Source organism: Falco rusticolus, chromosome 16 (assembly GCF_015220075.1).
Source record: "Falco rusticolus isolate bFalRus1 chromosome 16, bFalRus1.pri, whole genome shotgun sequence".
Taxonomy (NCBI): Eukaryota; Metazoa; Chordata; class Aves; order Falconiformes; family Falconidae; genus Falco; species Falco rusticolus.
Window position 1 is genome coordinate 2,039,921 of NC_051202.1, and position 27,455 is coordinate 2,067,375.

Sequence of the window (27,455 nt, forward strand, 5' to 3'; positions counted from 1 at the left end):
TTCTGTGGGCTTCAGCTGGTTTTGGAAGAAATCTATGGTAACCTAAAGAATAGCAGCAGCAGCCAGAGGCATCACTACCTCTATTTTGGGCACACTGTAAAATGCACCCAGAAAAAAATAGATATGTCAACATCAACGAGCAAAGGAGAACCAAATCTAGCACTCAATCTAGCTACTCAAGCCCCCTCACAACTTCAATAGTCATGTTTCTCCCTGAGTTTTGCTTGGCTTGCCTTTTCTGCAACAAAGAAGCTCCTCCGTTAGAAAAAAAGCTACTTCTAATTTCTCTTCCACCCATAGTCCATCCGTCCATCCATCAGGCTACCACAAAGAACTGTGATTTCATGATGTGGGTGACGTGCAGCAGGAATTCATGAGATCTCATCGGTATTGGTGAATTACCAAACCACAGGGGTTCTGTATTCATGTGAACACCCCAGAGACAAAAATAGGGAAAACTCAGAGAGGTATAAGTGTGTAACAGTCTCCACAAAGAATATTTTGTACAGGTTTATTATTGTTGTTTTTTCCCAGAAGCATCAGCAGTTCCTTAGGCACGTAATATATAAGAGCCTAAAATCTAAATTATGCATCAGAAAGGGAGAGATGCAACTTCAGGGTAATAATGCATTTCAAAAATTACTTCAAATGCATAGTCCAGAGCAGCAGCCCATAGCTGGAAAAAAGTGCCCAGTCAGCAAAGGCAGCAGAGGAGTAAAAATGACTCTTCCCTACATTAGGAAAAAAAAAAAAAAAAAAAAAAAGTAGATATCTTTACTTTTACATCTGGCAGCAGCAGCAGCATGACTGTATCCTGGAATCCTGAATCTATTTGGACTTATCTGAGGGGGTGATCCTTCAGAAAAACAGTAAACAAAATAGACAGGTCTTGCATGCAGGGCAGCTGGGTTTGCAGTACTGAACTCTTCCTTCATACGTGACTAGATAGCCAAAGAGGACATTGCAAATTGACAATGCAGGAACTATCTGAAATTTTATTTCAAACCCAAAAGAAAAGAATCCTTCCTGTTTAACAGATACACCACTACGATGTAGCCCAGGGCTGATGTTTGTACAAATACGAGCCCTAAAGCCGTCACTTTGAAATCTCAGAGAACTCTGCAAGAATCCAATCCCTTCCAGTCACCTGTCAGCTGCTCTACACCAATCTTCAGCAGGGATAGAACTTTCTACTAAACTTCCCTGAAACCTAGAGATGGGTGATCTTTTACTAATAATTTCTATCAGGGTTCTTACAAGGGGTATTTAGCTGAGGATAAAGAAACTGTGAGTCATATGTAAAAGCTGCTTGCATGCCTTAAGGTAAAAGATCTTCCCCTTCAGATCCTTTGATAGTGCAGAGACCAGGCTATGAATAGTTTCTCTCACACAACCATTTTTAGGTTCTGTCTGTCTGTATGAATTGGAAAGTATTGTATTGGGTTTTTTGTGATGGTACTGCTGAAAGATCCCGAGATACTGTCAAGCTGACGTCACGCATTACAGTTTACAGTGCCAAGGGGAATTTATGATCTAAATACACAGGAGGAAAGGATCGAGCACGCCAGCAAGTCAGAGAAAAGGCACAGGAAAAACAGAGGGCAGGAGTACTTTCACATAACCTTACATGTCAGTAGGTGATGCCTGTGTCTGGACTAGTCTCACACTTTTTCCAGGCAATGGGGAGAAAGAGGCACTTACAGAACATGAGTCATCTGACCTATTTTAAATGCCTGCCCTGGCCAAAAGTAAACATGCCCTATAAGTGGCTCCATTGACTGTAAAGACAAGTCTAGATGCAGGTATCTACAGTGTGCATAGCTATACTGAAAAGGAAGGATGCCACCACCACAAGATTCATTGACTTCACTGAAACTACCCACAAAGTGAGCAATTGGTGCCACCGCTGCTGGCTTTCTGGAGTGAACCCCCCGCAGCCTTTCCTGGAGCCAAAAGTCCATCCTTATTGCTACTGCCATATCATGAGGCTTTTTAACTGTCCACATTTACTGCCACAAAAGAACAGATTAAAGCTGGAATTCAACTAGACAAGGAATAAGTGGAGAAATCTAGGCATAAACTGATGAAGAGCCACCAGAATGGGATGATGCAAATTCCCTTTCCATGTTGTCTTACTGTTTCCCACTAACAGCTGGCACTCAAAATATAAGCCACATTCTGCTCCCAGCAACCCAGATGGAGTCACTCCAGATCTGCTGTGAATCCAGCACAGTTTCTGGGGATTCCTGCCAGGATAACTGAGAAGAGCACATCCTCTCCAGCTCCCTTCACACCACACTGGAAGAGTAAAAGCGTGAAACACTTGTTTGAGAGGTGATAAAGCCCTGTGCTCACAGGTGGCCGGCCGCCTTATGCTCTTCTTGGTAGACCAGAAAGCCCCACTTTTGGTTTTGGAAGTGCTAGATACAGATCAATAGCAACAGGGAGAACAGTAGCTCTGAGAGATTACTTTGGACATGCAATTTCTTCTCTCTCAGGCTTTAGTTTCTCACCAAGGCTGCGTTGCACATGAAGGCTCTGACTATCACAGTGAGCAAATTTTTATCCTTCACCAATATCAAGGGCTCCAGTTAGGTGTCAGAACCAGGGCTGGAGCTGGTAACGGATTTTTCCCTTCCTCTTTTAATGGAGTTTCGCATTTTCCTCCTGTGCCTAGGTTTACTGCTCCCAGGGAACACAGTCATATTGAAATACTACCAGAATATGTGATTGTAATGTAAGGAGATATAACAATAATCACTGATTAAAAAGGAAGAATGAAAAGAGTAAGAGCTGGTGGCAGGATTGCTAAATGCTGATCAGTGCTGTAAGACAGCCTTTGATTTTTTTAATTAATTATACATTCCCTCATACTTCGTACTGCTGTTGATTTAATTGGACTCCTTATTTTTAGACAACCACAGCAAGAGGAAGATAGGATACAGCTTTCAGAAGCTCAGCTCTAGCCTAATTCTGCCTCATTCAATGCCACTGGGAACAAAATTAGGCTAATGCTGAGCTCTTCTGAAAGCCTCGTGGTCTCGATGCAGTTTAGCACACTGCACGCTTATCTGTCTTGCAGGATGGAGTAATCGCTATGCAGTTTAGTCTGTCCACACGGGAATCCATGCAGAACCGGGCTTAGCATCCATAAATATCCCAAAATTTAATGCAGGAAAGAGTGCTGAGCAGCAGAAAATGGTACCGAGATCTGTCTTCTACCAACAGAATTTGCCCTGATAGTCACTTCAGCCTTGCTCCCTGAAATTTATTTGCACCCTATATAGAAACATGTCTGCCAACATGATTTGCAAAAATAAAATGTTAAACAAACTGCCAAAGGGCCAAAAGAAGAACATGCTGAGAAAGGTCTGTTTTCAGCTGCACCCTGAAATCACGTATTGCCACAGGTGAAAAGGACATGGGGAGACAGAGAAGACTCCTGCAGGCACACACTAATTCACATTTCATGGAACTGCCTTACCTGTGCTTCCCAAGGGTGTTTTGTGAAATTGTTGAGAGAGGTATGAGCAGCGAGAGGCTAGCAGCAGCAGGTCTGTTCAGAGAACAGGGAAGGACTGAGGAAAGGTTACATTACCTCACCTGCCCATAAGCACATGAAACAGCAGCAGCCAGCGTTGGGAGCACAGGAACCTGCAGATGCGCAGCTGGGAGGCCGTTATTCTGCAATATTTGTTGACGTTCTTGAAGCCTCAGCTCCTGTAGCTGTGGGATCCCCCAGACACATATGTCTTGTTGAAACACATTCTGGTCTTTTGGCATTCCCAGGATAGTAATTTCTGCAAAATTCTCCCAATGTATCTGCAACTGTGGCAGTATAAAAGCGCTTGTGTTTGTATACTTTATGCACTTTCAGATCTGAACTCTTGTACGGTCCTGATCTTGCTCACGCTTTCACTGTCTACACAAAAGCCCTGCCCTACCCTGATGAAGCTACAGCAGAAAAATGTGTAGAGCATGCCATAGCTGTCTTTGAACCTTTGCTGTCTTTGAACAACCAGCTCCAGGAATGCCAGAACTCACAAAGCCTCATTCTGCGCACATGTCTTTCTGATGGTTGATGCTTTTCTTATGCCTGCAGCATTTCTTAGGGCTTGCTTCTGTGAGAATCCTCTGATGTCTAATAACAAGTAAGCTCACCTCACGATCTTTTCCAGCTGGTGCATTCCTAAGGTTACTTATGGCTGCCCAAGAACCTATTTTACAGAAGCTGCAAGACATGAAATGTCCCTGACGGCTCTAAAACTCCGTCATACTGGGTTTAAACATACTGCTAGGTTCAGAAGTTATTGTAGGCAGTTGGAGACACTCACAGAGACACACACATGGATGCAGCACAGTCCTATAAGCCTCAGCTCCTTTGAGAACTAGACTAAAAGAAAGGCCTTGCTGCAGAGAAAAGCTTGAACTGTGTTCTCAGGATACCCTCAATTCCTTCTACTTAAAATTTTTTATTTTCTCTTTTTGCCTTAATCAGAAGGTCTCTTAAGTCTGTCTCCTTAGGGAATGCCAAGCCTGCAGCTGACTCTGGCTGCAGACTGTAGGGCTGCAGCTCAAATGAGCAGTGACTCCCTGAATGCATTTGCATTCAGAAGGCAGTACTGGACAGGATAAAAGCAGGGCTGCAGCTTTCTATTCCTGTGAAACACACTAGAATGAGTTTGTCTCTTGGAAGAATGGCATTCTGGACTCTAGAAGGGCTCTTCCAGCTCTTAGAGCATACTTACATGCATGACTTACCATACATGCTTTGCTATTAGACTCGGAAATTTACTGCAAATAATTATTCTTAACTGATACCTAGTATTCTCCCTTCTTGCCTACTTTTCACAGGGCAGCTCTTAAATATTTAACAAGAAGGAAGCTCATGTCAGTCTAGGTCTTCTGCCGTAATCACAGGAGCCTGCATAACAAATAGTCTTTAAAAACCAAGGGGACTTTATAACCAATCCTTATCCACACTAAGCACCTGTCACTCAATTTATAGCTTTTTCTTATTTCATCTCCAAAGAGCCCACTCTGACAGGGTAGAGAGTGAGTCTTGCTGTAAGCACGGCTATTATTTTGCAGTATCAATGCTGCAAGGTGCTCTTCCTGGGTACCGCCACCACCGACATGCCGTGCTTGCTAATGCTGCTGTTAGTGACAGCTGCCTGGCTAGCTAGAGCTGAAGTGGATCAGCGACATACAGCACGCAACAGGCTGCCTCATCAGCGTGATGGGAAAGAAAGGCTGCAATACTATTACTATTCCTTCTGCATTTAAGAAAAAAAATTGCACTTCTTAGTATGCTTTCAAGACATAAGACACACACAGAAAACAGATAAGATGGGGATCAGTTGTAAAAGATTTGCATCATGAATAATTTTAGAAATACACCCCCACACCAGTACTTACACTCCATTGCGGGGGAGTGCTACACTATGGCAGTGAGGTGATGCTAGTGTGTATGTGTGTCTGTCTGTCTAACAATACCTGCCTGAAAAGATCAGTCTGGATAACAAGGTCTTCAAGGCAAGCATCCAAGACTTGGCCTCCTACACAACCCTGGCAATAGGAAGCATGCCTCCACACGGGAGATGTTTCTGGTAAAGTGCTAAGGCAACATGCTAGCTCTCTTTGGTGGAAAATTCATGAGAAAAAGCCACTTCAACTCAGACAACACATCTCGTCTGAGAATCCTTATGGTCAAAACTCTTAACTAAAGGGAAGTCCCACATCTCCCACCATTTTAGGTACCTGTGCAATCACGAAACATCAGTAGTCATATTGGCTAAGCATATGAATAGAGGAGGCAGGGGCCAGGCTGTGTCTCTGATCCTCATACACACACCACCACCACCCCACCCCATGAGCTTTTCTCAGGCAAAAGAAGAAAGGACTATCTCCTTGCTTACTCCCAGTCCATTGTCCCAGTACCTGACTTCTTAGGTATCAGAAATTAAAATTATAATGGCAAGAGATGGAGAAGGAAGGAGACATAACTGGGCTGTGGGACACATTTCACATTGATTCTTGATGTGGAAAACACAGAATAGGAGTCCTTTATGGTTGGTGCTGTAAAGTTGGCAGGTTTTCAGCAGTGTGTAGCCTCTGGGAATTCCCATCCCTCGCAGTCGGATGAAACTGTGTGCTGAGCACTTTCTGAGACCTAAGGCTGCTCAAATGGCTCAGAAGAGACTGAAATGGTGTTTTCTGATCTATACAGTGTGGTTGTGCCCTTCTGAGGTGTCTGAGCTCCAGTGTGCCAGGTACTGGAGAGTGCTGCAGCTGCAGAGAGCCTTTTAGGATGTTAAACAGACATCATGGAGCACAGAAAAGTGAGGTTATCCCTCCACAAACATGAGAACTAAGCACTAGAGTAACCAGTGCGTCACGATACCTGCTAAGTTAGGGAGACCTTAATTGAAGGCTATGAACTGGGTCAAGGAGAATCCCATGGTGAGGGGACAGAGTGGGACCATGTGGGTGATGTGCTGTGCTAAAGGTTGCAATGGACCTTCGGTCAGTTATGCTGCTTTGGGGTTTTCTTTGTGAGGGGGCAGGAGTGTTTAAGTATAGTCCTGCTCCAGAAAATACATGTCCATTTGTTATTTGCTAACATCAAATCCTCAGGTTTTTGATGAGCTGAAAAAAGTTACTTCTATCATGGTAAATGCTTGTTTCAAAATCCTTAGAAATTCTGCTAGAAGAACACACCCAAAATAATTTGCAATACCCTTTCACCACATGCTTTGCAGAAGAGCAGTTGGCGTGTGCTTATGCCTCACTGAAGTCTGTAAGTACATGCTTGAAGTTAAATATATGCATAAGTACTCATTGCTTAGGGATAATTACTAAATCCAGGTCTCATTAAGGTCTTCCTATTTTCTTTTTTGTAATTCACTTACATATTCTGCAAGAGTATGATCAGATACAGGAATAAAGACTATACAGTTAGAACTGACAGGCCATTAGAAATCACGAAAATATGCAGGGAAATATTCCCAGTCTGTGGTAAAGTTTTCTCATTACATTCTTAGATTCTTCTTTATCTCATTGTTCTCAGTTTATCACAATTCTTCATTTCCTGTTCCCTTTTAGACTTCAAACATATATATTTGTAATGGGGCTTTTTTTTAACCCTTCCATAGTTAGTACTTAAACCTTTCAGGGACTTTTGGGTAGGTCTCACATACAAATTCCAGATTACTTAACCAGACACTACAAGGACACTTTTAATATATAATCTGGTATTAGAGTGTAAAGTCTGGCCAAGAGTTTATGAATTCTCATTGTTGTTAATGTTAGAACAGCAAAATAATTGTACTGTGTACCTTTATATCTTCTGCCACTTGAGGCTGGTAAAGGACAGATTTTAATTCGGCAATACTTAATTCCAATTTGGACATCCCACCTTACTTTAGTGTACAGGACACTTAAAAGCATCCTCATTTGCCCAAATTTCCTCCTCTTGCATCAAGAAGTAGAAGAGGAAGCCAAAGCTGAACTAACTTAAGAATCTCCACTGCAGTTTTTGTTAGCTTCATTTGACTGCAGTTTTCCTGATGTCCTGGTCTGCAGGATTACTTTAGAGAGCTCTCCACAACTAGCAAAGACTTCCATCACCTGAGGATTACAAAGCTATCGGAAGGAGACAAGTACAGTTACCCAAATTGAAATTCAGACCAGAGCTTGCTAACTAACTTTTTTTTTTTCCTCCAATGGAAACTTTGACATTAGCCTTAGCTTACTGGTTTAACCACATACTTCAGAATCTCTGAGGCAAGAGCCGAGACCTGTGCGCGATTTCTCAGTGCATAATGGGACCTTCTACTACCATGGCACTCCCAACGCCAAGACTATTCAAGGCGGGTGTTTCAGCTTTGAATCAGTGGCATGTGCCTCATCATCTGCTGCATTATCCCTCCTTTCCCCTTTTTCCTACAGCACTTTGGGGTTCTTGCCCAGGTCTCCCATGTAAATATTGACATAACACGGTCCTATCTGGATGGCAAGAAATAGTAAGTGAGGAATACTGGTTTTCAATATTTTGAAATATCTATACTACTGAAAACAACAAGGCTTAAAGAAATTCCTGAACAGAGCTGTCTAGAGCAGGAGGCTATTTTAAGTATCTCTTTTTGCCTTTAACCCACTATCTCAGCACCCCACCCTTCTTCCTTCCACCTTCCTTAATTTCTTAGACTTCCTTCTTGTTGCTTTGCGTGAGTCTATTTTAGGTGTGAGATCATGGTTAGCTTCTCGCTAAGCATCTACTTCCCATTTTCCGTCTCCGGGGTTTGCCTTTTCAGCAAAGTTGTGAGTCCGTTAGTATAAACAACATGCAGGATTCCTCATGGTAAACAGACATTGCCCATAAAGAAAAGAAAATAACTACTTAAGAAGAAAATAAGGTGACAGTATGAACACAGTTAGGTTCTTCCAAATGCAGGAAATAATGCAAAAACTGACTGGTGCAAAGGTTATCAAATTAAGCTTGCCAAGTCCAGCTGTCAGGGCATGGGTTTCTTAACTCTTCCATCTCTGGCAAACAATATTCAGACAAACCACAAAATATCATTCCTTTGATATTAACCATTGCCTTTTCTCTTGGTAGAAAGTTACTCCATCTCATGCACTGACCACCTTTAATATTAAATTCCAGATAGGCCCATGAAGCCTTACTGTGGAGCCCACTGTGGGATTTAGTTGCAATGTATTCCCTTCCCTCTACTAGATGGAAAGGAACTGAAACAGTCAATGGATTCGCCTGTGCAGGCCCCAGCCTGATGCTTCATCCTCTTTGAACAAAACTTTGGGGGTGTTCATTGTTTGCACATAAGTGGACAACATAGCCAAAACGTCATTGCTGCCAAGTCAAAGCAAGTTCAGACAAACATCCCAGCTCTCCTCATGATGATGTGCATGATACAAAGACCTGGACTCTAACCTAGAAGGAAGTTTGCATCACAAGGTTCATCACAAGATCCAAACTGAGTAGCTCAATGCTTTGTTTTCAGTCTTTAACTCTACCATGTTGATGTTGGTCTATGTTATCTCTACTTGCTTCCTCGGTCAGGCTGGGAAAACTTCCCCTTAGCTCTGGGGTTTACTCTGTCTCTGGAGAACAAGTCAACTCTCCACTGGCAGCTGAGAGGAGCTAAACCCACAAGGCTCCTACTAATAGGAGCAGCATATCAAACCCTCACATCACACCGAGAATTAGTCCCAGAAAATGAGGCCCTTGGTGGCCTGCAGGGCTCAAGTTCCTGGTATAGCCCAGTGTCACCGACTTCGCAGAACAGCAGCTTTCTGGCAAATTGTGCAACTGCGCCGCCCCCAAACTTCCTGTTTTGAAACCCCAAGAAGCTGGAAAATGTTAACACTGGCACTTTAAAGTGCTAGTTGTGGCCTTTTTTTTTTTTTTTCCATTCTTCCTAAAGATCTGCATGATACTAAAAAATTCTGAAGCGGGGCTGCCTTGAAGAACTGGGGGCAGAAAAGCAAGCAAATGTCTCTCCAGGGAGCCCCAAGCCAGGCAGAGTGTGGCATCCATAGGAAAACCATCCCCTCTTCCATGACCTGTGTGACATTAGGTAGCTCACTGTCTCTCCACCTCCCATCTCGCCCTCTCCAAATTGGGGTGTGTGGGGTGTGCTGCATAGCTGTGGCTATTGCTGCATTTTTCAGCAGCAGGTCCTGGTGCTGTGCTGGGCACTGCAGACACCTACTGAAATGGCAGTCACCGAAGACGAGCTGTACCACTTAAAGTAAGAGGCAATGTGACAGATGGAGAGGCAGGTGCTCACGAAGTGGCAGTGAGACAATTGCAATTCACGTGCCAAGCAGCACTCACCGGGCACCACGTGCAATAAGCAGCCACCTGGCACGGCTTCCCGCTCTGGCAAGCCATGTGGCGGATCCACGCTCTGCCTAAAACCCACCCAAGAAGGGGAAAAAGAGGCTCTAGCGATGAGGAGCTTCATACAGGAAACAGAGATATGGCAAATCTCTCTTCCATTCCAGCTCATTTCTGTATAGGAAGAGCAGCAACTAGAAATAAAAAAGCATCATGTTTGCCTTGAACGCTGCAAGAGAACTTACTTATTTCCAATCAGCATGACAACTGCTTCCTTTTCTGGCTATCACTGAAACTCCAGATGGTATATTTGAACATACTTAAACCTCTAACTTGGCTCCTTGCAAAGACATTGTCTTCCTGCTTAGCTAAAAATGTATTAATAGTATTGGGATGAAAGCTCCTGCTCTCCTGCACTGTGCTACTTGAATAATGAAATCTTGGTCACTCTGCAGCATTCTGGCTAGTATTAAAATGAGGTGGTTTTGATGGGGACAAGCCTCTGTTGAATGTGCTGCAGTTAAAACCACCATCTATTTCAATTTATTTGTATTATCTGTATTTGACTATTTTGCTAATACTCAGAATTCTGCAAACCTTTCACGCAGTGGTTATTACCTCTCTTCCTTAATCCTGTCACCCTTTTCCAGTGATTGCTCTGCATCAAAATTTTGAACCTTTCTGAATCAGTCAGCCAAGGTGCTGCCAACTCTTATGGTTTTACTGGGGAATTGTGAGATGTCATTTCCTTCAATCTCCGGCTTCAGGATTCCTGTTATTTTCAGAGACGGCAGCTCTTTATTTGGGTAGCAGTACATTTCTAGATTCACACATCAGGGGAAAAGCTTAAGGAAGTGAACTAGGAAGCCTGACAACAACTGTAATCCAAAACAAAACAAAAAAATACCATGATTATAAGCAAAACTAATGACAGGTTTTTGCATGGGAAGCTGAAGGGGAAAATAAAAGGACAGAGGAATTCTGATGGTGCGTGTGACCAGTTCAAATCAGCCAAAATACCTGCGCCTCATTCCTCCTCCATCACACAGGGACCTGGTGGAGAGGCTGGCAACTGCAAGCTCAGGATTTTGACATCTAAGCCCATGCCTCATAAAATTGCTGTACTGTTTTTGTTCTAAAGAAAATAATATCCTGTTTCCTTTTTAAACTGTGTATCTCTTTAAAAATATTAAATGGCTGCTACATTCCTGCCTTTATCCCAGACACTTTTTATGAGTCTGTACTTCCCTCTTCTTTTGCTTTAACAAGCTGGCTATGCAGAGGATTAGGGGAATGACAGTGCACATGGGCTAAAGAATGGGGGGGGGGGGGGGGGCGGGGGGAAACACCTTCAAAATCTTACATAACTTAAAAAAAATAAACACGTAAAACAGAGGCACACACCCAGGCCCTCACTCTTTGCACTTAAAAATCATCATCATCATCATCATGTGGCCAAACGGCAGTTTGCCAGCTGGACTGTCCTCTGAAAAAAGGAACATTTTAAATGATGGAAACTAGAAATACATAGCAGCATGTTTCCCAGACTTATTTCTGATGGCTTTTCCCATTTCTCTTTCTTTCCTATTACCAGAGCTTGGTATTCAATAGCTGGGAGTAAGCAGCCACCCCTTGGGAAGGAGGAGGAAGAGAACTACCGAGCCCCTACCATGCCGTCAGGCACCTTCTATAAACATTTACGTGACCTACAGGGTACAGCACAGTTTGAAATCTGGCAGTCTCCATAGCCACTGTGCAGTCGGGCAGTTCCCCGTACTCCTCTGAAAGTTCCTGTATTTCAGGCAAGACCTGGGTCTTTACATGGCTGTGATCTGCTTATAGCATTCGCTGACCTAAATTGGGGATGTTGTACCGAACAGCGTGTTCCTAAGGGGATCTCAGCGTATAGCAATGAACTCGTGTTTTGTGGAGGATGTGGCTGCAATTAAGAGTCACTCAGTTAAACATGAGGACTTTATATCCGCCAGCCTGCGCGGTATGCAACAAAGTGTAAGCTAAGGTAATGTCTGAAGGATTCGGCCAAAGCTCAGTAAAAGGAAGAAAAAGTAATTCTGCTGCTGCGCAATTACGTTAAGAGTCGTTTGTCTTGCAAAAACACCCTGGGGTTTTTGTTGGTTTTGTTTTTTTTCTCTTAACAAATTGCAGAAAAGAAACCTACTCAACCTCCTACCCTAAACAGGAACTTGATCCCTAGTGATATCTTCCTGTCCTGTCCCTATTTATAGAAGTAAGGTCACCTAAATAAGAACAGAAATCGTATCATATGATTTTTGGTGACCAACTGAATTCTGCATATTGAGAATTCAGAGGAATACATATGAATAGCCCACATCGAAAACCAGTTGGAAAGAACACCTCACTGGCCATTTTTGTGTGGAGAACAACTAACCACTTCATGAGACATGCAGTCAGTTATTTGGAATTTGGTTATCTTTCCCTACATCGAATAATCAAGTCATTAGATGGACAGAAATTTTGCTTGCAAAACTGTTCTACAATGTGCCATTGTTTATTGAAAGCCTACAATAGACACATTTCCACTATGGTACTGTTAATGGTATAAACAATTGATGAAAGCTGCAAAAATTAAGGAATCTGTAAGGGTCACTTGATGGGAAATTTGCAAACTCACACACACACAGAGCTGGGAATTTTACTGTTTGCAAAAAATTTGTAAATGCTTCCCTATACATGCTGCTACACAGCAGGGTTTGAATTCAGGACCTCCGGCACCACCACTGTTTGACATGTGAGCTGCGGGGGAGTTAACTTTTAGGCTTTTGACCTGTCCCAGGACTGACAGGCATGCTCCAAACGGCACCTGCAGCCACATCTAGAAAAGGCCTTTTTTTTTGGTCATCCCCTGGAGCCAGACAGTGTTTTGTTTTCTATTCTTTTACCATAAACCAACATAGAGTGAAAAAAGTCAAAGTTTACCTAGACATAGACACCTATTTGAATATAAGTTTACATAAATACATAATTTACACACACACATACAAGCAAAAATAAATGGGCCTATTTTATAATCCTAAGTAAAATGTTCCATTTGACAGCATTCTTCTTTCAAAACTCATTTGGTGTTAATTATGATCCATAATTCCTATCTTGTCATGTCAGGCAGTCCTTCGAACTGAACCTAATGATGAGGAAAGCCAAGTACTTCCATCATGTTTAATGCAGTTTCCAAAGTATCTTTATTTACACAACTAAATATTTTATGGGCCAAAGATTCAGGGCTACTTGAAATGATGAATTAATTCCTCCAAGGGGTTTTGTACATGGATAAGAAGTTTGTCTAGGCTTGAGGCATATAATGAAAGGGAAGATTTAGTCATTCCCTTTCTTTTACAGGCTGCCTCCATCCTTCCATTGCTCATTCACAAATCCCTCGGTGCCTCTGTAGGCAGACAAGTTGTAGGTGGATCTGAGGTAGAGGCTGCTGCTAGCATTTTCTACTGCCTCTGTGAGCAGCAACACGCAGCAGAGCAAGCCTTCTCTTACAGAGAGAGGTCAGCTCTGCCGACAGCAGAGTTTCAATCTCTGCTTATTATAGCAAATGGAGAGCCAATGGAAATGGGGAAATTCAGTCCTAAGCGGCAGCCAGAGGGGCCAGCTTTCTATGAACTAGACTTTGCTTCTGGAGAACAACCAGGCTGCGTGGCCCCAAGGGTTCAGACCAGCTGTGTGACTCAGCCTTGGTGTATTTGAACGTGTGAGGAGGAGAGGAGGTCGCCTGCAGCAGTCTCTGCTCGGTCCGTGCCTGAAGGGCCAGCTCCAAGGGCTTCAGCCCAGCTTGGCCATGATGGAGGCTCGGGACCCTGCACAGCCGCGGTGCACACACACGCATCTTCCCTGCCCTAGCACAGTACATGCATGTCAGCTCATCTCTGCCATGGGCATCAACATCCCAAAGTTTGCATACCTCTTCAGTGCTAAATTATAACGCAGGTGCAGATAAAGAAATATCTCAGATTAGTTCAGCCCAATCCCTTGCTCTTGTGCTGTTTGCATTAACTTGCCCACACGGCAGTTCATTACCAGGCACACTACGGCACCGTTGGCAGCCATATACACCCTCCTTTTTTAAACTAGACTAGAAAAAGAAAGCTGAGCGCTTACAGAGGATTTCTCTGTGTGGTGCTTCTGAGACTGAAGGTTCTCTTTATGGTTAATACATCATTCCACACTACAGTCATTTCCTCTGAAGTAAATGGAATTTTGCCATTATACTTTATGTTTATTGATATATGTTTCTTAGCTGAATTGACATTCCCCTGTTGCCTTTTTTTTCTACCCTGAAATTGCAGGAAACCAAAAATCCTTCAACAGTAACGAGTTAAGTTCGTTAGCGTGCAGAGCTGTGTACTCTCCCATTAAGTGGGCTGAGGTTAAAGTGGGCACCATTTCCACATTAATATGTATATGCCAGGGCAGCAACACCGGTTCTGCTGTAATGTTTCAGGCTCAGGGGTCAACTGTTTAGCTGGGATGCTTCCTAGCAAGATTTTGATACTGTTTAACCAGTGATTGAGCGGAGGAAGACTTTCCTTGTGACTTAACATTGAGGGGTGTCATAGGGAGGCCTTTGAGGTTGAAGAATCAAACCCATCTGATTCTTTGTGGTGGCTAAAATACTTGTGGTGCTTCTGGAAGACACTGCTATTAGGATCTTCTCCCTAAACAATCCATCTCCAGACCTGACTCCAACTGGACATGTCCCTTGCTGTCTGTTGACAATTGCTATTATGTGTTGCTGTGGATTGTTAAATGAGTTCCCTGTACTTCATCTCAGAGGCAGCAGAGGTTAAGAGATGGAGGAGCTGGGTGGCTGGAGGGACTAGTAGTGCTGCACAAAGCTTCTCACCTCCTATCTGAACCCTGCTGCGATTTTTGCATGACCAGAAATGGTTACTATGTGATGCTGGTTTGGTAAATTCTGCAAAATAAGTTATTTTGTGGCTTTTTCCCCTTTTTTGGTGCATCTGCATCACAAAACCACTTCTTACTACTAGCTACAATACTACAGCAACACTTGCTACCCAGCATGAGTAAATCTGAGCACCTAAGCCATAGCTAGTCACCTAATTAAGTGACCTGGTTTTCTCAGGAGCAGAATATGTCTTCCAGCTCCCACTGCACTCAGCAGCTGTGAAAATCAGGCCACTTTTGTAAGTGGCCAAACATAATTGTGATTAGTTTCAGGTACACAACTTTTATAAAACCTGATCTTGACGGGGCCTGGGAGCTGGAGCACCTGGCAGATGGGTCCTCTCCAGGTTCTGGCTGGTGGCAGCAGGGGAAGGTATTTGAGAGGAATGCAGTGCGTGCCTTGTTTTGTGACTAACCAGAGGCTATCAGTAATCATCATCATTCCCAGCACTAAATTAAAAAAAAAAAAAAAAAGAAAGAAAAAGAAAAGGTCTCTCAGCTTCAGGTCCGGTGATAAAAATATACTTTGGCTTTTGTTTGCTTTATGCAGTATTTCCTCCTTGCACTGAAAATTAAATTGAAAAGGGAGTTTATTGTCCCCATGGAAGAGATAGGCACCTTTTGAAACCACACATGAACAAACGTGTGGGGCCCAGCCTAATGTTTTCTAACGCCCCTTGGGGTCTCAGGAGTACAAAGGCAGCAGAGAAGGAGCTGCAGTCAGTTCCAGCAGAGCTCTATTGTGCGATTTGTTCCAAGGAAACATCAATTCGTTAAGTGAACAAGTCAACAAGGGTGGGTGGCAGAACCGTCTGTCCTGCTAGATTGTGCATGACTCCTTCAGAGTTCTGCTCTGGGGTCTGGAGAGAGTAAATAACAAGTGGGAGCCAGCTTGTTTGCCCTCACTTTGCAACAGGAGAAACTGCTCATTTCAAAGCCAGAGCTTTACTCGGAGGGTGTTTTTAATTCACTGCCTCGGATGCAACACAGACACGCACACTTCAGTGGCAAGATGTATGGTTAGGAGAGTCACATCGTAGTTGTGTTTTAAAGAGCATAAACAATGAAGGCAAGGGGCATGTGTGTGTGTGTGTGAGTGTGTGACCTGAGCAAAGGCAACAATAACAGAAATGGATGGTAAAACCAGGGTAGGGAAAATCCACAGGCTCTGCTGGAGGAGCAGTGTCCCTGAAAGGTTCTCAGCTTATGCAAGGGGAGAGCTTATTGCTCTTTGCTCTTGTCCGAACTGCTTTTCAAGGAAAAGCAGTGGCTGTTTTGCACAGTGCATCCGAGCCAGACTAGGGAAAGGTCAGCAAGATAGAACAGCCCAAACTACGATGTTGACCGCACAAGATACATCCTTCCAGAATGCAGGTGCTTGGACCAGCGCTCTGCTCATCTCAAATGAATGCTGGCAGATAAGGGCAGCAAAATGCTTCAGGAGGAAGTATTTTCATAATCACACATTTGCAACACAGCCCTTTTTTGCAGCATTATCTTTCTGCCTTCCTCTTACCCTCAAAATGAACAAAAATATGTATATTCAAGGGGTGGGGAAGCCATGGGCAGAGCTGAAACACAGCTGAGTCAACAACACATGTCTACGAGCTGGGCTGGTGGGTAACACTGCATATTCCTGCATGGTTATTGGAGTGCTTTTGAAAGTCATCACTGCGGACAGAAAGGGTGACAGAAGCGCAGTAAACATCCTACACAGCACTAAGGGCAGAAACATGAAATGCTGGAGGGTCCCAGCTGCCCGAATCCTAGAGCCATGGGTTGGACCCTGGAGTCATGACCCTTTGCCCTCACTTGGACACTCTTCCTATAACCACCCAGCAGCATCTTTTCACAGCAGATAACGCAGAGTGGGTACATACTACATTGATCTCGTCCCTTTGGTCAGACACATTCCCTCTAGCTTAAAGGTGTCAGCAAGTCTTTTGTGCTATTATTGAGTTGTAACATACCATATTTAGTAAGATTAGGTTATGGCTTGAAGCTGGCTGGTGTAAACTAGAAGTTTTCCTGTCCTCAGTCAGATTTTCTGTCGCTAACAGCAGGCAACTGAGACACGGCGTATAACCCACAGAGCAAAAGGGAGGCAGGTGCTTCAGCCGAATTAACAAGAGAATACAACTAGCTGTCACCTTGGTCAGTCCTTGGGCAGTACCCCTGCTCATGCTTCACCCGCTGAATGGTAGCCAGCGAGGCTTTACCTTCGGTGGGAGCTGCGCTGGCACCTGAATGCATCCCCTGTTGTCTAATGCTGGGAAAGACACCTCTGTCCACCAGTGCTGCGTGGTGGGTCTGTACAATGTAGATCCTTTTCTGGCACTGCCTACCTGTAGGATCCCTTCCCTGGCTTCATGGGACAGCTGCCTGGAGACCCCACTCTTGCCTTCTGTGAAGGCTTCTTCCTCTTCAGATCTTCCTCCACCCACACCGTTGTGCACGAGGGTGTGCTGGTTATTTAGATTAAACCAGCATCCCATTAATTTTGGCCTCCTTCCTGCCACACCTGTAGGACTTAGTTTAAGAGCAATAGTGCCCTTCTTCCCTTAAGTAGGAAGCTCTGAAGTCACCTATTCATGGGGAATTTGCCTCCTGACACCCAACAAAGGGCCTGACTTCTGCCTCACGACCCTAATGTTTCTATCCTTTTCTGCCTCCTTCATTCATAATTTTTGCTAAATATTCATGCCATTTGGATTCCAGGTGAATTCCCCATGTTGGCTGTCTCTAGTGTTATGAAGTGGAGCTGATGCAGGGCTGCATTTCGACGCTGATCTCTAGCATTTGGAAAACGCTATTACATGTCTACAAGTTAAACAGCACTCTGCTGACTTGCTCTGGAACTGGAAAATTTGCTGAACAAAAGACTTGGGGTCTTCCCAGCTGGAGTGAAAAGGGATTTATAGGCATCCTGAAGGGAAATGAGCAAAAGAGCACTTCCAACGTAGCAAGGACTGAGGGCAGCTAGCAAATTTTGGCAGGTTATTCTGACCTGAAAAGCTCTGGTTTGTGCCCCCTGGTGGCAGCTGGATTTTTCTTGTCCTTTTCTGGTCCTTCCAGACCCAAACCTTTTGATTTTCCTGATGAACATATGACCAACAAAGAGGTCATTAATGCCAATAGCCTTCACTATCCAGAAGAACACCAGGCCAAGCAGGGAAAACCCAGAGCTCCGTGTCTCATTACTTTGAACAGGCTGCATCACTTTGCCCCTCGAACAATGTATGGTGATTTGACAGGGGACATGTCCAAAAGAAAGCCCCAGGGCTGAAAGAATCAGTCTGGAAAGCATCTCCTGCAGATTTTGAAACACACCGTTACAGCCCTTCCCCAGCAAGGACCCAAGTGCCAGCAACAGATCTGACTATAGCCATATAACCCAGCATCACTGAAATATTTTTTATTTTGCTCTCTCTCCAGACAAAAAGCACTGGCATCGACAGGTGGAAGAAGTGTTCAAGCAGCATGCGACTGGTTGGTATGAAGTAATAAATGTTAAAAAGAGTACAAGAGATTAGTGACTTTAAGGTTTTAGCCATTGGAGTGTTTAAACAGGGGCGTTATCTGAAAAGCACTAGCAAAATTAGTGAGACATTATTTAAGAGCTGTAAATAAGTAATCCAGAAACAAGCCTTGCCTGAGACAGTTTGTGATCTTCAGTAATAGCAAAAAAAAGGTGAGAGAAAGGAACCACTACTCTCTCCACCCTTAGCACCTAAACAGAAAACTAAGAACTGCCTTTTCAAAGATGTTGAGCAATTTCTAGCGCTCTCCTCCCTGTCTTTTGTACACCAAAAGTCAGAAAGGCAGAAGCAGTGACCCAGGTTAGATCTTCAGAGCCTCAGTCTGAAACTAAAACCCAATTTTCTTGTATTACTCAGCAGTGGTAATAGGTTGCAAGTGAGACAGTGCACCTCTCTGCCTGACCTGCCAGAGCTGATTTTTTCCATAAAGGGAGAATGAACAGGAATAAGGACAGGGGAAGCTGGTTTTGCTGGGAAAGAAAAAAAAAAAAAGTCTTAATCTTTCAATCTAACACTTCTTTCTCCCTGTCAGGCTGTTCTCCCATGTGGGTGACCCATTCCTCGATGACACCCTGCCTCGGGAGTATGTCCTCTACCTGCGCCCCACCGGCCCCCTGGCTCAGAAGCTGTCTGAGTTCTGGCAGCAATCAAAGCAGATCTGTGGGAAGAACAAAGCTCACAACATTTTCCCACATATCACCCTTTGCCAGTTCTTTATGGTAAACCAGAGCTCCTCTTTCCGTTGCCTTTATACATGCATTCATGAGCAGCCCTTGCCAGGCTCAGACTGGAGACATTACATGCTTCATTCAGTTGCTGCAGAAGGGTTTGTGCTCAGGAGCTGGGGCGGGGGGGGGCAGAACTGCCTGATGCCTGGGCTTGTTGAGGAGGTAATTGGTTTTTTAAGTGGGTTGTTTTCAGGGAAGAGCAGCAGCAGAAAACCAAATTTTAATAATCTCAAGTGATCGTTAACGCGAGAATGGGGAGGGGGGGTAGGAAGGTTACTTGGGGATATCTGATCCTGCTTTGACGACAAGGGAGGGCAGATGATTTCTACGCATACCTTTTTCTATGACCCTGTGCTTTTTCTCACTGCATTATAGCTAATGTAGACCATTCACGCCAACCCAAGCTTCCTTTCTCTACTGAGTGCACTACAGAGCTAAGCACAGGCATAAGGAGCCATTCTCCACCTGAGAAATGCTTGTCCTGTTTCTTTTTGTAGTGTGAGGACAGCAAGGTCGATGCTCTCACCGAAGCTCTGCAGGCCACTGTGATGCGGTGGAAATGCAAATTCCCAGCCCCTCTGCCTTTGGAGCTCTACACGTCCTCAAACTTCATTGGGCTTTTTGTCAAGGAAGAAAGTGCTGAGGTGCTCAAGAAGTTTGCTGCAGACTTCGCTGCAGAGGCTGCTTCTAAAGCAGGTGAGTGACTATGCTGGCAGCTGCAAAGAGCTCACAGCGCCGGCATTTTCAGAAATCAAAATTTTGATGGCACAAAGAAAGGAAGCTCATGAAGCCAATACCTGATTTTCAAAAGTGGCTAAGAGCCTGAGAGGAACACCTCACCAGGCGCTTTGGGTTTCAGTGCTTTTTCAGTTGAAAGATCACCTGACATTTAGTCTCAAGTGTTATCTCCTGACAGGGCAGTTGACATTTCGTGGTTCCTTAACCTTTCAGATAGACGGTCTGTCTGCAAGGCTGAGCGTTTCCTGCTTCACTCACTACCTCAAGCCACTGCCACAAAACTTTCCTCAGCCTTGTAAAGGCTGTGTTTGTTTTTTCGCCGCATTTCTGAGATGTAAATAGTAAACTGCAAGAGGACCCCAAGTTCCCTGGTAACCTAGGGGGGAACCTTTTAAAATCTCAGTACCGCCATGGCTGGCTCTGTTGCTGGGTCCTCTGCTGCTTTTGGAGGGGGGAACCCATCAGGAGCTAGGAGCAGGGAAATAAGCAGAGCACCCTGTGCTCTGATGGTCTCCGCTGCTGAACAGGCTCTCTGGGTGTCCTCCGATTACCTCCAAACTTGGAAGTCGGAACAGCATCAGAGCACCGTAATAGCTCCCTGACTAATCCTCCCACCCTCTGTCGCTGTAGCATTCAGCCTGGACTAGTCACAACACAATCAGTTTAGTCCTTCATTATCACAGGCTTATCCTGGAATTTAAATACATCAACACACAGCAACTTCTGAGTCCCTGGGATGTTTCTGTGCTAGGCAGGCATCCCATAACACCATGCAGAACAGCTCCAAGTCTCTGCCCCTGGTTCAGAGGCAGGGATACAGATGTGTCGTAGGTTCGTCACACCTCTGAAATGCATTGCTTTCACCTGACAGTGACCTAGAACTTTTCTTCCCTTTAGAAGAGGGAGGAAATGGCTGTTACATTTACAAATGCACATTTTGGAAGGCAGCGACAGGCACAGAGACATTAGGCGGGTCCAAGGACTGCTGCAGCCACATGAGAGCGGTACAAGTGGTCCCCTCCACAGTGTAGACATGCCTTCCAAACTGACACAAAAGGGGCAGTTCTTACCCCAAAAACACTGACCCAGAAGAAGGAAGCGTCAATGGCTTCTAGCAAGCTTCTGTCCCTGTGACTGCTCCAATTCAGACCGAATTGGTTCTTAGGGGAAACTGCTGCATTGCAGTCCACAGCTTGGTCAGGTTATTGCATTAAAGTCTCTGGGGCTTTTTCAGAGATCCAGAACATACTTTTTCTTGCTGATCAAAAAAAAGACAGATGAGCTTGCAAAGATACCCCTGGCTGGCACTTGGAGCCAAGTCTCTGAATAGCTGCAATTTTGACTGAATAATCAGTTAAATTTAATTGCAATTTTTGGTTGAATAAGCAAGAAGAAATTACATGCAAACAATCTATCCAATGATTTCCACATCTACTGGAAAAGTCCCAATACTTCACATACTTTCACCTTTCTGCTTCCTGGAATCTTCTCTCAATACGGGTAATTCTTCTGCTGGTTCATTTTGAATTGTTATCGTATCAATGTCTGTTTCCACAGTTTTGAATACCTCACCCTCAGTGGGCAAACTGGTAATCCAACTAATGTCCAGGGAAAAGATTTAATCAACTTGCATGAACCTGTAAATTCCATGGATTTGTAATTGCTACTGTAGGAGAAAGAACAAAGGTGGGAGAGTAAAAATTATGCTTTCTAACTTGCTTATTTTGGAGAGATCCTCAACTGCTAATGAAAGAAAGCCTATCCCTTACCTAGAAAAATGTCTTTTTTGGCAGAAGACCCAGTGGGTTCAAAATTACAATAATTGTTATCACACCATCCAGAAACCCATTGTTTCCTGAATGCAAATGCGTTTTGGCAGTTTGGCAAGGATGCTTTTTTACCACCCTGTTGTGACTCAGGACTGAATCAGACAACAAATCTTAATAATTTGATGCAAGGCGCAACACATATATAGGGCACTCACATATGACTTTCCCAAAGCCTTTTCAGAAACTGCCCTATAATGTGTTCCACTTGAGCTATCTTTAAGAGTTCAGCTCCCAGCTCCTCTTGAGACATGATAGACACTCTTACACCCTTGAAAAGCTGCTAATCTCGACAGTCACTTGTTAACTGACATCTTCTCATTGCAGATGTTCACGTGGAGCCCCACAAGAAGCAGCTCCACGTGACACTGGCCTATCACTTCCAGACCAGCCACCTGCCCACGCTGGAGAAGTTAGCGCAGAACATTGATGTCAAGCTGGGCTGCGACTGGGTTGCTGCGATATTCTCCCGAGACATACGCTTTGTTAATCATGAGGTAAATTTTTGGAGCCTGTTTCAGTCAAAAAGAAAGAAGGAAAAAAAAAAAAAAAAAAGAGAAGAAAAAAAAAAAGGGCCTAGCATAGTTGCAGGCTGCTTTAGCTGTGAGCTGAATGAGGACTCCATGGCTGCTGCCACAAGCTGCATTCACAGGCTCTACAGACATAAAGGAATTTGCCTCAGGTCCCACAAGGACACTCAGAACATAGATCTTCCACAACCCACCAGTCATCTTAACAAACAAACCATCCTGCCCTTCTTTGGCTTTTTTACTCATACTGTCTAGACTTGCTATTTCACCCACCTCATTTCTTGCTTCTTGCAGGAACAGTGTCCTGCTGGATTAATTAATTCTAACAATGACTCTCCTGTTAGCTCAACATAAAATGGTCTGATCTCTCAAGAACCAGGCCAGCATCTTAATCCGAGTGCTATCCATTTCTTCTGTATAGACTTGGCATCACTATTAATCACAACGTTTAGTTTCATCATGTAAGAAACTTTTACCCTTGTGGCCCGTATACAGAATTCATATGAGTAATTGAAGTAAGTGCAGTAGCTAAGTGTCTAAACATTGTTTTCTTAATAATGATGCTTTCCAACACAACATACAGAAAAATATATATTATGTCTATTTTGTAGATTGGGATCGGGGACATAGAGAAACCACACGTGAGATGCATCTCACCTCCCTGTAAATACCCACAAGTTAGACCTCAAAGTCTGAGCCAGTCTGAGGCTCAGCGCAGAGAAACAGGCACCTCCAGAAAGTGAGTCATCTGACCCATCTAAGCTCTCTATCTCAGGGTGAGATGAATCAACCTCTGGAGGAGGCAGCCTCCAGAAGGTGCCGGCTCAGGGAGCCAGCTAGACTCCTAAGGTTGGGGTGATTAACCCCACCAAAGCCTGTTGTGCAGAATCAGGCACACAAAACTTGTGGCAGCATGGGAAAAAGTTATTTTAGTCCAGCACACAGTACACCACAGAGTAAACAGATGTCAAAACTTGTGGAGAGCTGAAGTCCTTTGTGCATGGTGCTGGTGCTCTCACCCAGCCCAGGCCATGCCTCCTATGCGTGACATCCTCCTTTCCTATCCAAAGAGCCATCTTGTCCTTTAGAAGCTGCAAGGAGTCAACACTATCACTGATTGCAAAGGGAGTTGCTGATGAAAACCAGCTCACATCTTCCAGTATCTAACTGCAGGCAGCTATGTGTGAAAGTTTTGGCCTTGTGGTATCAGGTGACAGCGACCAGTTTCTATCTTCCTTTGAAAACACCACAAATAGTCTAGGAGGATTAGCAAGCAAACGGGCTGACACCATCGAGAGATCAGAGCTGCTCGGCAGGTTATGGTTTCTTTTTGCATGGTGCCATTGCAGAAGTTAGGCTTGGCCAGGGACAATAACACAGTTGTTCTCCTTTTAAATGGGGGACTGCTGTAGCCACTTCCAAAGTGAGTTATTGGTAGACATTTAATACATGTGGATTCCTCATGCTCCAGTGAAGGGAAGATTACGCTCACTGATCTTTCCCCCAGCTTTTAATTTAATCCTGTTCATGTTTGGAATACGAAGAAAACAAGCATGGCAACATCCCAGTATTTCCCATCACCTATGATTTTTCCTGTGCATTCTCGTTAACAGTTTTGAGAGCAGCGTGTCACAGAGTCAAACCTGTTAGCCCCCTGGCAGTGTTTCTGCCTTGTCTCAAAAGCAACAGAGACAAGGAGAACTTGCTCTTTCAGGTCAAGTGTCAGTAGGTAAACCCAAAATGGTCACTAACCACTAAAGCTGTATGAATTCCAGGTCCCAATAAGAATTCAGTTCCATTTTTAACAGGGCACTTAGATTTAGGCACACGGTCATGTTTTGGCTTGCTTTAAAAAAAAAAATCATCTCCCCCGTTTCCTCCCAGTTATCAAAGACATGACTGGAATCAAAGAGGGAAGAAGGAGTAAATACCTTGAAAAGCTTTCCAACAGCAAAGAGTGGGAAGTGGCAGGAATTCCCCCAAGGGTAAAGCTTTCCTGGATAAAGCACAAAGTGATGCATTACAAGGAGAGCTGTTCATACCTTGCTAAGGAGTGCTCCTGCCCCACTCTGCCAAAGGTTCCCTTCCATTAACAATCCTTTCATTCATTTGTGCTTCTGTTTCTCCCCCAGACGCTGCAAGTGATCTATCCTTACGCCCCCCAGAATGATGATGAACTGGAGCTGGTCCCAGGGGATTTTATTTTCATGTCCCCTGTGGAACAGACCAGTACAAGTGAGGGCTGGATTTATGGCATTTCCCTTGCAACTGGCTGTTCTGGGCTACTGCCTGAAAATTACATCACGAAGGCGGATGAATGTGGGACCTGGGTGTTTCATGGGTAGGTAAAGCTGCTCAGTAGCTGTGATTTCACCTGGGTAAGTGAAGAGTCTCCCAGAGCTGCTGAGAAGCTCGTTTGGGGGAAATGAACTGGCACACAAAGCCCTGTCTCATAAGCAAAGGATGACCAGATGCTATCCCTGTGCATGGGATTAGAGGACGACGTGATTTATTTAGCTAAGATGTTACAGCAACTATTACTCATAGGATGACTGCTGCTGGCTAATGGAGCTGGAGCAGATGGCTGCTGTAGAACCACTGCTGTGTAGACACCTCTGTGGTGGGACTAGGATCAGGAAGGTTTAAATTTGAGCATTAATTTGGGAAGCGGGAGCTTCTGTGTATAATTCCCTGGGGAGAAGGGATTGGGATCAGCAGTGTTGCTTAAGATACTCGGGAAGATTTTCAGAAGTGGTTAGTTGCCTGCCTGCCATTGGCTTCAATGAGAATGCAGACCTCACATTTTGAATAAGGTTATGCCTTAGACCTCTTGATTTTGATGGGAATTAGTTAAACGGCAATAAAAAACTAGTGCTTGAGAGGTGGGTTGAACACTCTTGCAAGGCTGTCTGCACCTCTGAAGCACCCAAACACCTTTGACAAATCTGGAGCATAGGAAGTAGTTTGTATGTCAGAGCACAAGCCAACAAGGAGAGGGGAGAGGCACGTTCCTGCCTGCTGCCCCTCTGCTAAGCACCGTGCAGGTACAGAAGTTTGGTTACAGTCACACCAGCGAGCAGATTAGTTACAAAGGGAAGGGATGGAGACATAGAACAAAACACAGACAATTAGTATTTCAGATTTCAGTGGGAAAACATGACCTGCGGGGAGAAGGTCTGAGCAGAAAGTGAAAGCATTCGGTAACCCATGTCAGCACAGGACAGTCAGAGGAACCGACCTAACGCAACACTTACTAGAAACAGATCCAACAACTCAAATCAGGCAAAATGCAGGAAGCAAAAAGGGCAAGCAGTTGTCTTCTTTAGCTGTGACTTTTCAGGCATAACACATGCAATGTGGTGAATAACAGACGGAGAGCAGGTACAGGGCAATCGTAGCTTGCAGGCTGGCTTCCAGATGTGACTGCCAGTAATCACTGCCCTTCTGGAAACCAGACCTGAGTCCTCCCCAACCCAGAAGCCCATCAGGGAGGGACAAGCATAGCAAGAGATCACTCATATACCCTCTTGTCACAACCATCTACTCTTTTCTTGCCTGCCCTCTGAGAAATGAACACCACTAATAAAGGGCTTCCATCCATACATGAGCCAAACAGAACAAACCTGTCTCTACTGAGTCTGACACTGTGAAACTCCAACTCATCTTTCATCAAGAAAAGGCCTCCAGTAACCAGACGCATGGGCAAATTCAATCAGTGTTTGTATGAAGACAGGACTTAATCCAGACCCTCCAATCTGCAATCCAATAAGACCATCCTTTCTTCCCCTAAAATTTGCCAGCCAGAATGCTCTCAGGTCCACATACACTGCAGCAGCCTGCTCTAGTGGATTCTGGGGTTTGGTTTTGTTTTTTCTTAAATGCCTAGAAGAGTTTTGAGGCCTAGGGAGTAGCATGAGAAAGAATTACTATTGCAGCAGCAACTTAAAGGAAAGCCAAATGTTTTGTAACTCAAAGCACCTCTGCCGCCAGACAAGCAAAGAAAGGAAATGCCCCTTCCCTGATTACCGCTAAAGACTATAAATCATGAATTAGAGTATGCAATATGGAACATTTATCAAAAACATTATTACATACCCGGAAACAGTCTCATTTTACACAACAGCTTCCCGCAGGGAATATTAGGTTACAGAATGTCACGTGGTCAAAACAGTACAGCAAGCTAAGGACAACCTGAACCCCTCTGCCATCTAGGCAATGGTATCCACAGTAGGATCCTTGTGGTTAGAGAAGAATGGCACACAGATATCTTCACTTTGTACACATGAAAGTAAGCATAGCAGTACTCACCGGGACTGCAGGAGAACTGCTGCTGGGCAGGAGATGGGACCCAGCTCATGGGGTTGTGTCTGAGGCTGCTGGTGGTGAGCAGTGCTGTGATCCTGGGGGCTGGTTTGTGCTGCTTCTGTGGTACACAGCCACGTCCTGTTTCATCCCTGCAGAGGATGATAAAGAACAGAATAGCAGCCATGGAGCTTTCCCTCCTAGTCACAAGAGACTGCATTCTTCAAGTGAAAATCATGCATTATTGAGATCATCACGAAAATACAGCTCACTCTGGGCTGCAGCACCCTGGCTATACCATGCAAGAGATATGACAGGAAAAATGCTATTCTGGCATATTTGATCGAATCTTTAATAAAAGCAAAATCAGATTGCTAGTTCGTGCACATTTCACCTGAAAAAGGTTCCCCTGTTGCACTGCTCAAGGGAGGCACAAGCTGAACTGTGGCCTTTGCAGAACATGTTTTTTCTGGCTAATCTCCGAACAGTGAGCTCTGCCCAGCACACAGACCTTCCTGGCTAGCACTGTACATTCAACAGAAGGACATCCCGTCCCTGTGGTAAGGCCTGTACCTCAGCTGCAGACCAACAGGCTGCCACGCGAAGAAAAGAAGCATGATGGTCTGTTTAATAGGGGAGAAGAGGCTTTGCCTTCAAGGCAGAGTTACTGCCCATGAAACCAGGTTGTGTCTTGAGAGACTCCAGGTCTGAATCCTTTCCCTGTTTACTAAAAATAGGAATGGTATCACTTCTATTCAGCAAACCCCAAGGATTCTTCATAAACTTAAACTACATTTCTTTGCTGGCTGTGGCACATCCCTGCATGATTTCTTCTCATGACAAGGACTGGTACCAGTGAGGAGAAACATTTGATCTCTGATCAGTGCTATATGTTGGGAAATAATTGAAGATAACTTGCTTCATCATCCCACACAATGCAACCCAGATCCTAAGTCTGTGTAACCCATTCTTGCCAT

General features: G+C 44.4%; 1 protein-coding gene across 2 annotated transcripts in view; it reads left to right on the top strand.

Annotated features, from left to right (window-relative positions):
- The window catches only part of UBASH3B (ubiquitin associated and SH3 domain containing B), a 75,409-nt gene that overhangs the window by 29,783 nt on the left and 18,171 nt on the right, over positions 1 to 27,455 (top strand). Inside the window, exons 2-6 of one of the 2 annotated variants that reach the window (XM_037409780.1) lie at positions 18,251 to 18,304; positions 18,887 to 19,073; positions 19,580 to 19,778; positions 21,974 to 22,143; positions 24,309 to 24,517. In XM_037409780.1, coding sequence (XP_037265677.1) covers positions 18,251 to 18,304; positions 18,887 to 19,073; positions 19,580 to 19,778; positions 21,974 to 22,143; positions 24,309 to 24,517 — 819 coding nt within the window. Of the gene's footprint in view, positions 1 to 18,250; positions 18,309 to 18,886; positions 19,074 to 19,579; positions 19,779 to 21,973; positions 22,144 to 24,308; positions 24,518 to 27,455 lie in introns of both variants that reach the window. The other variant, XM_037409781.1, reaches the window with a different exon arrangement.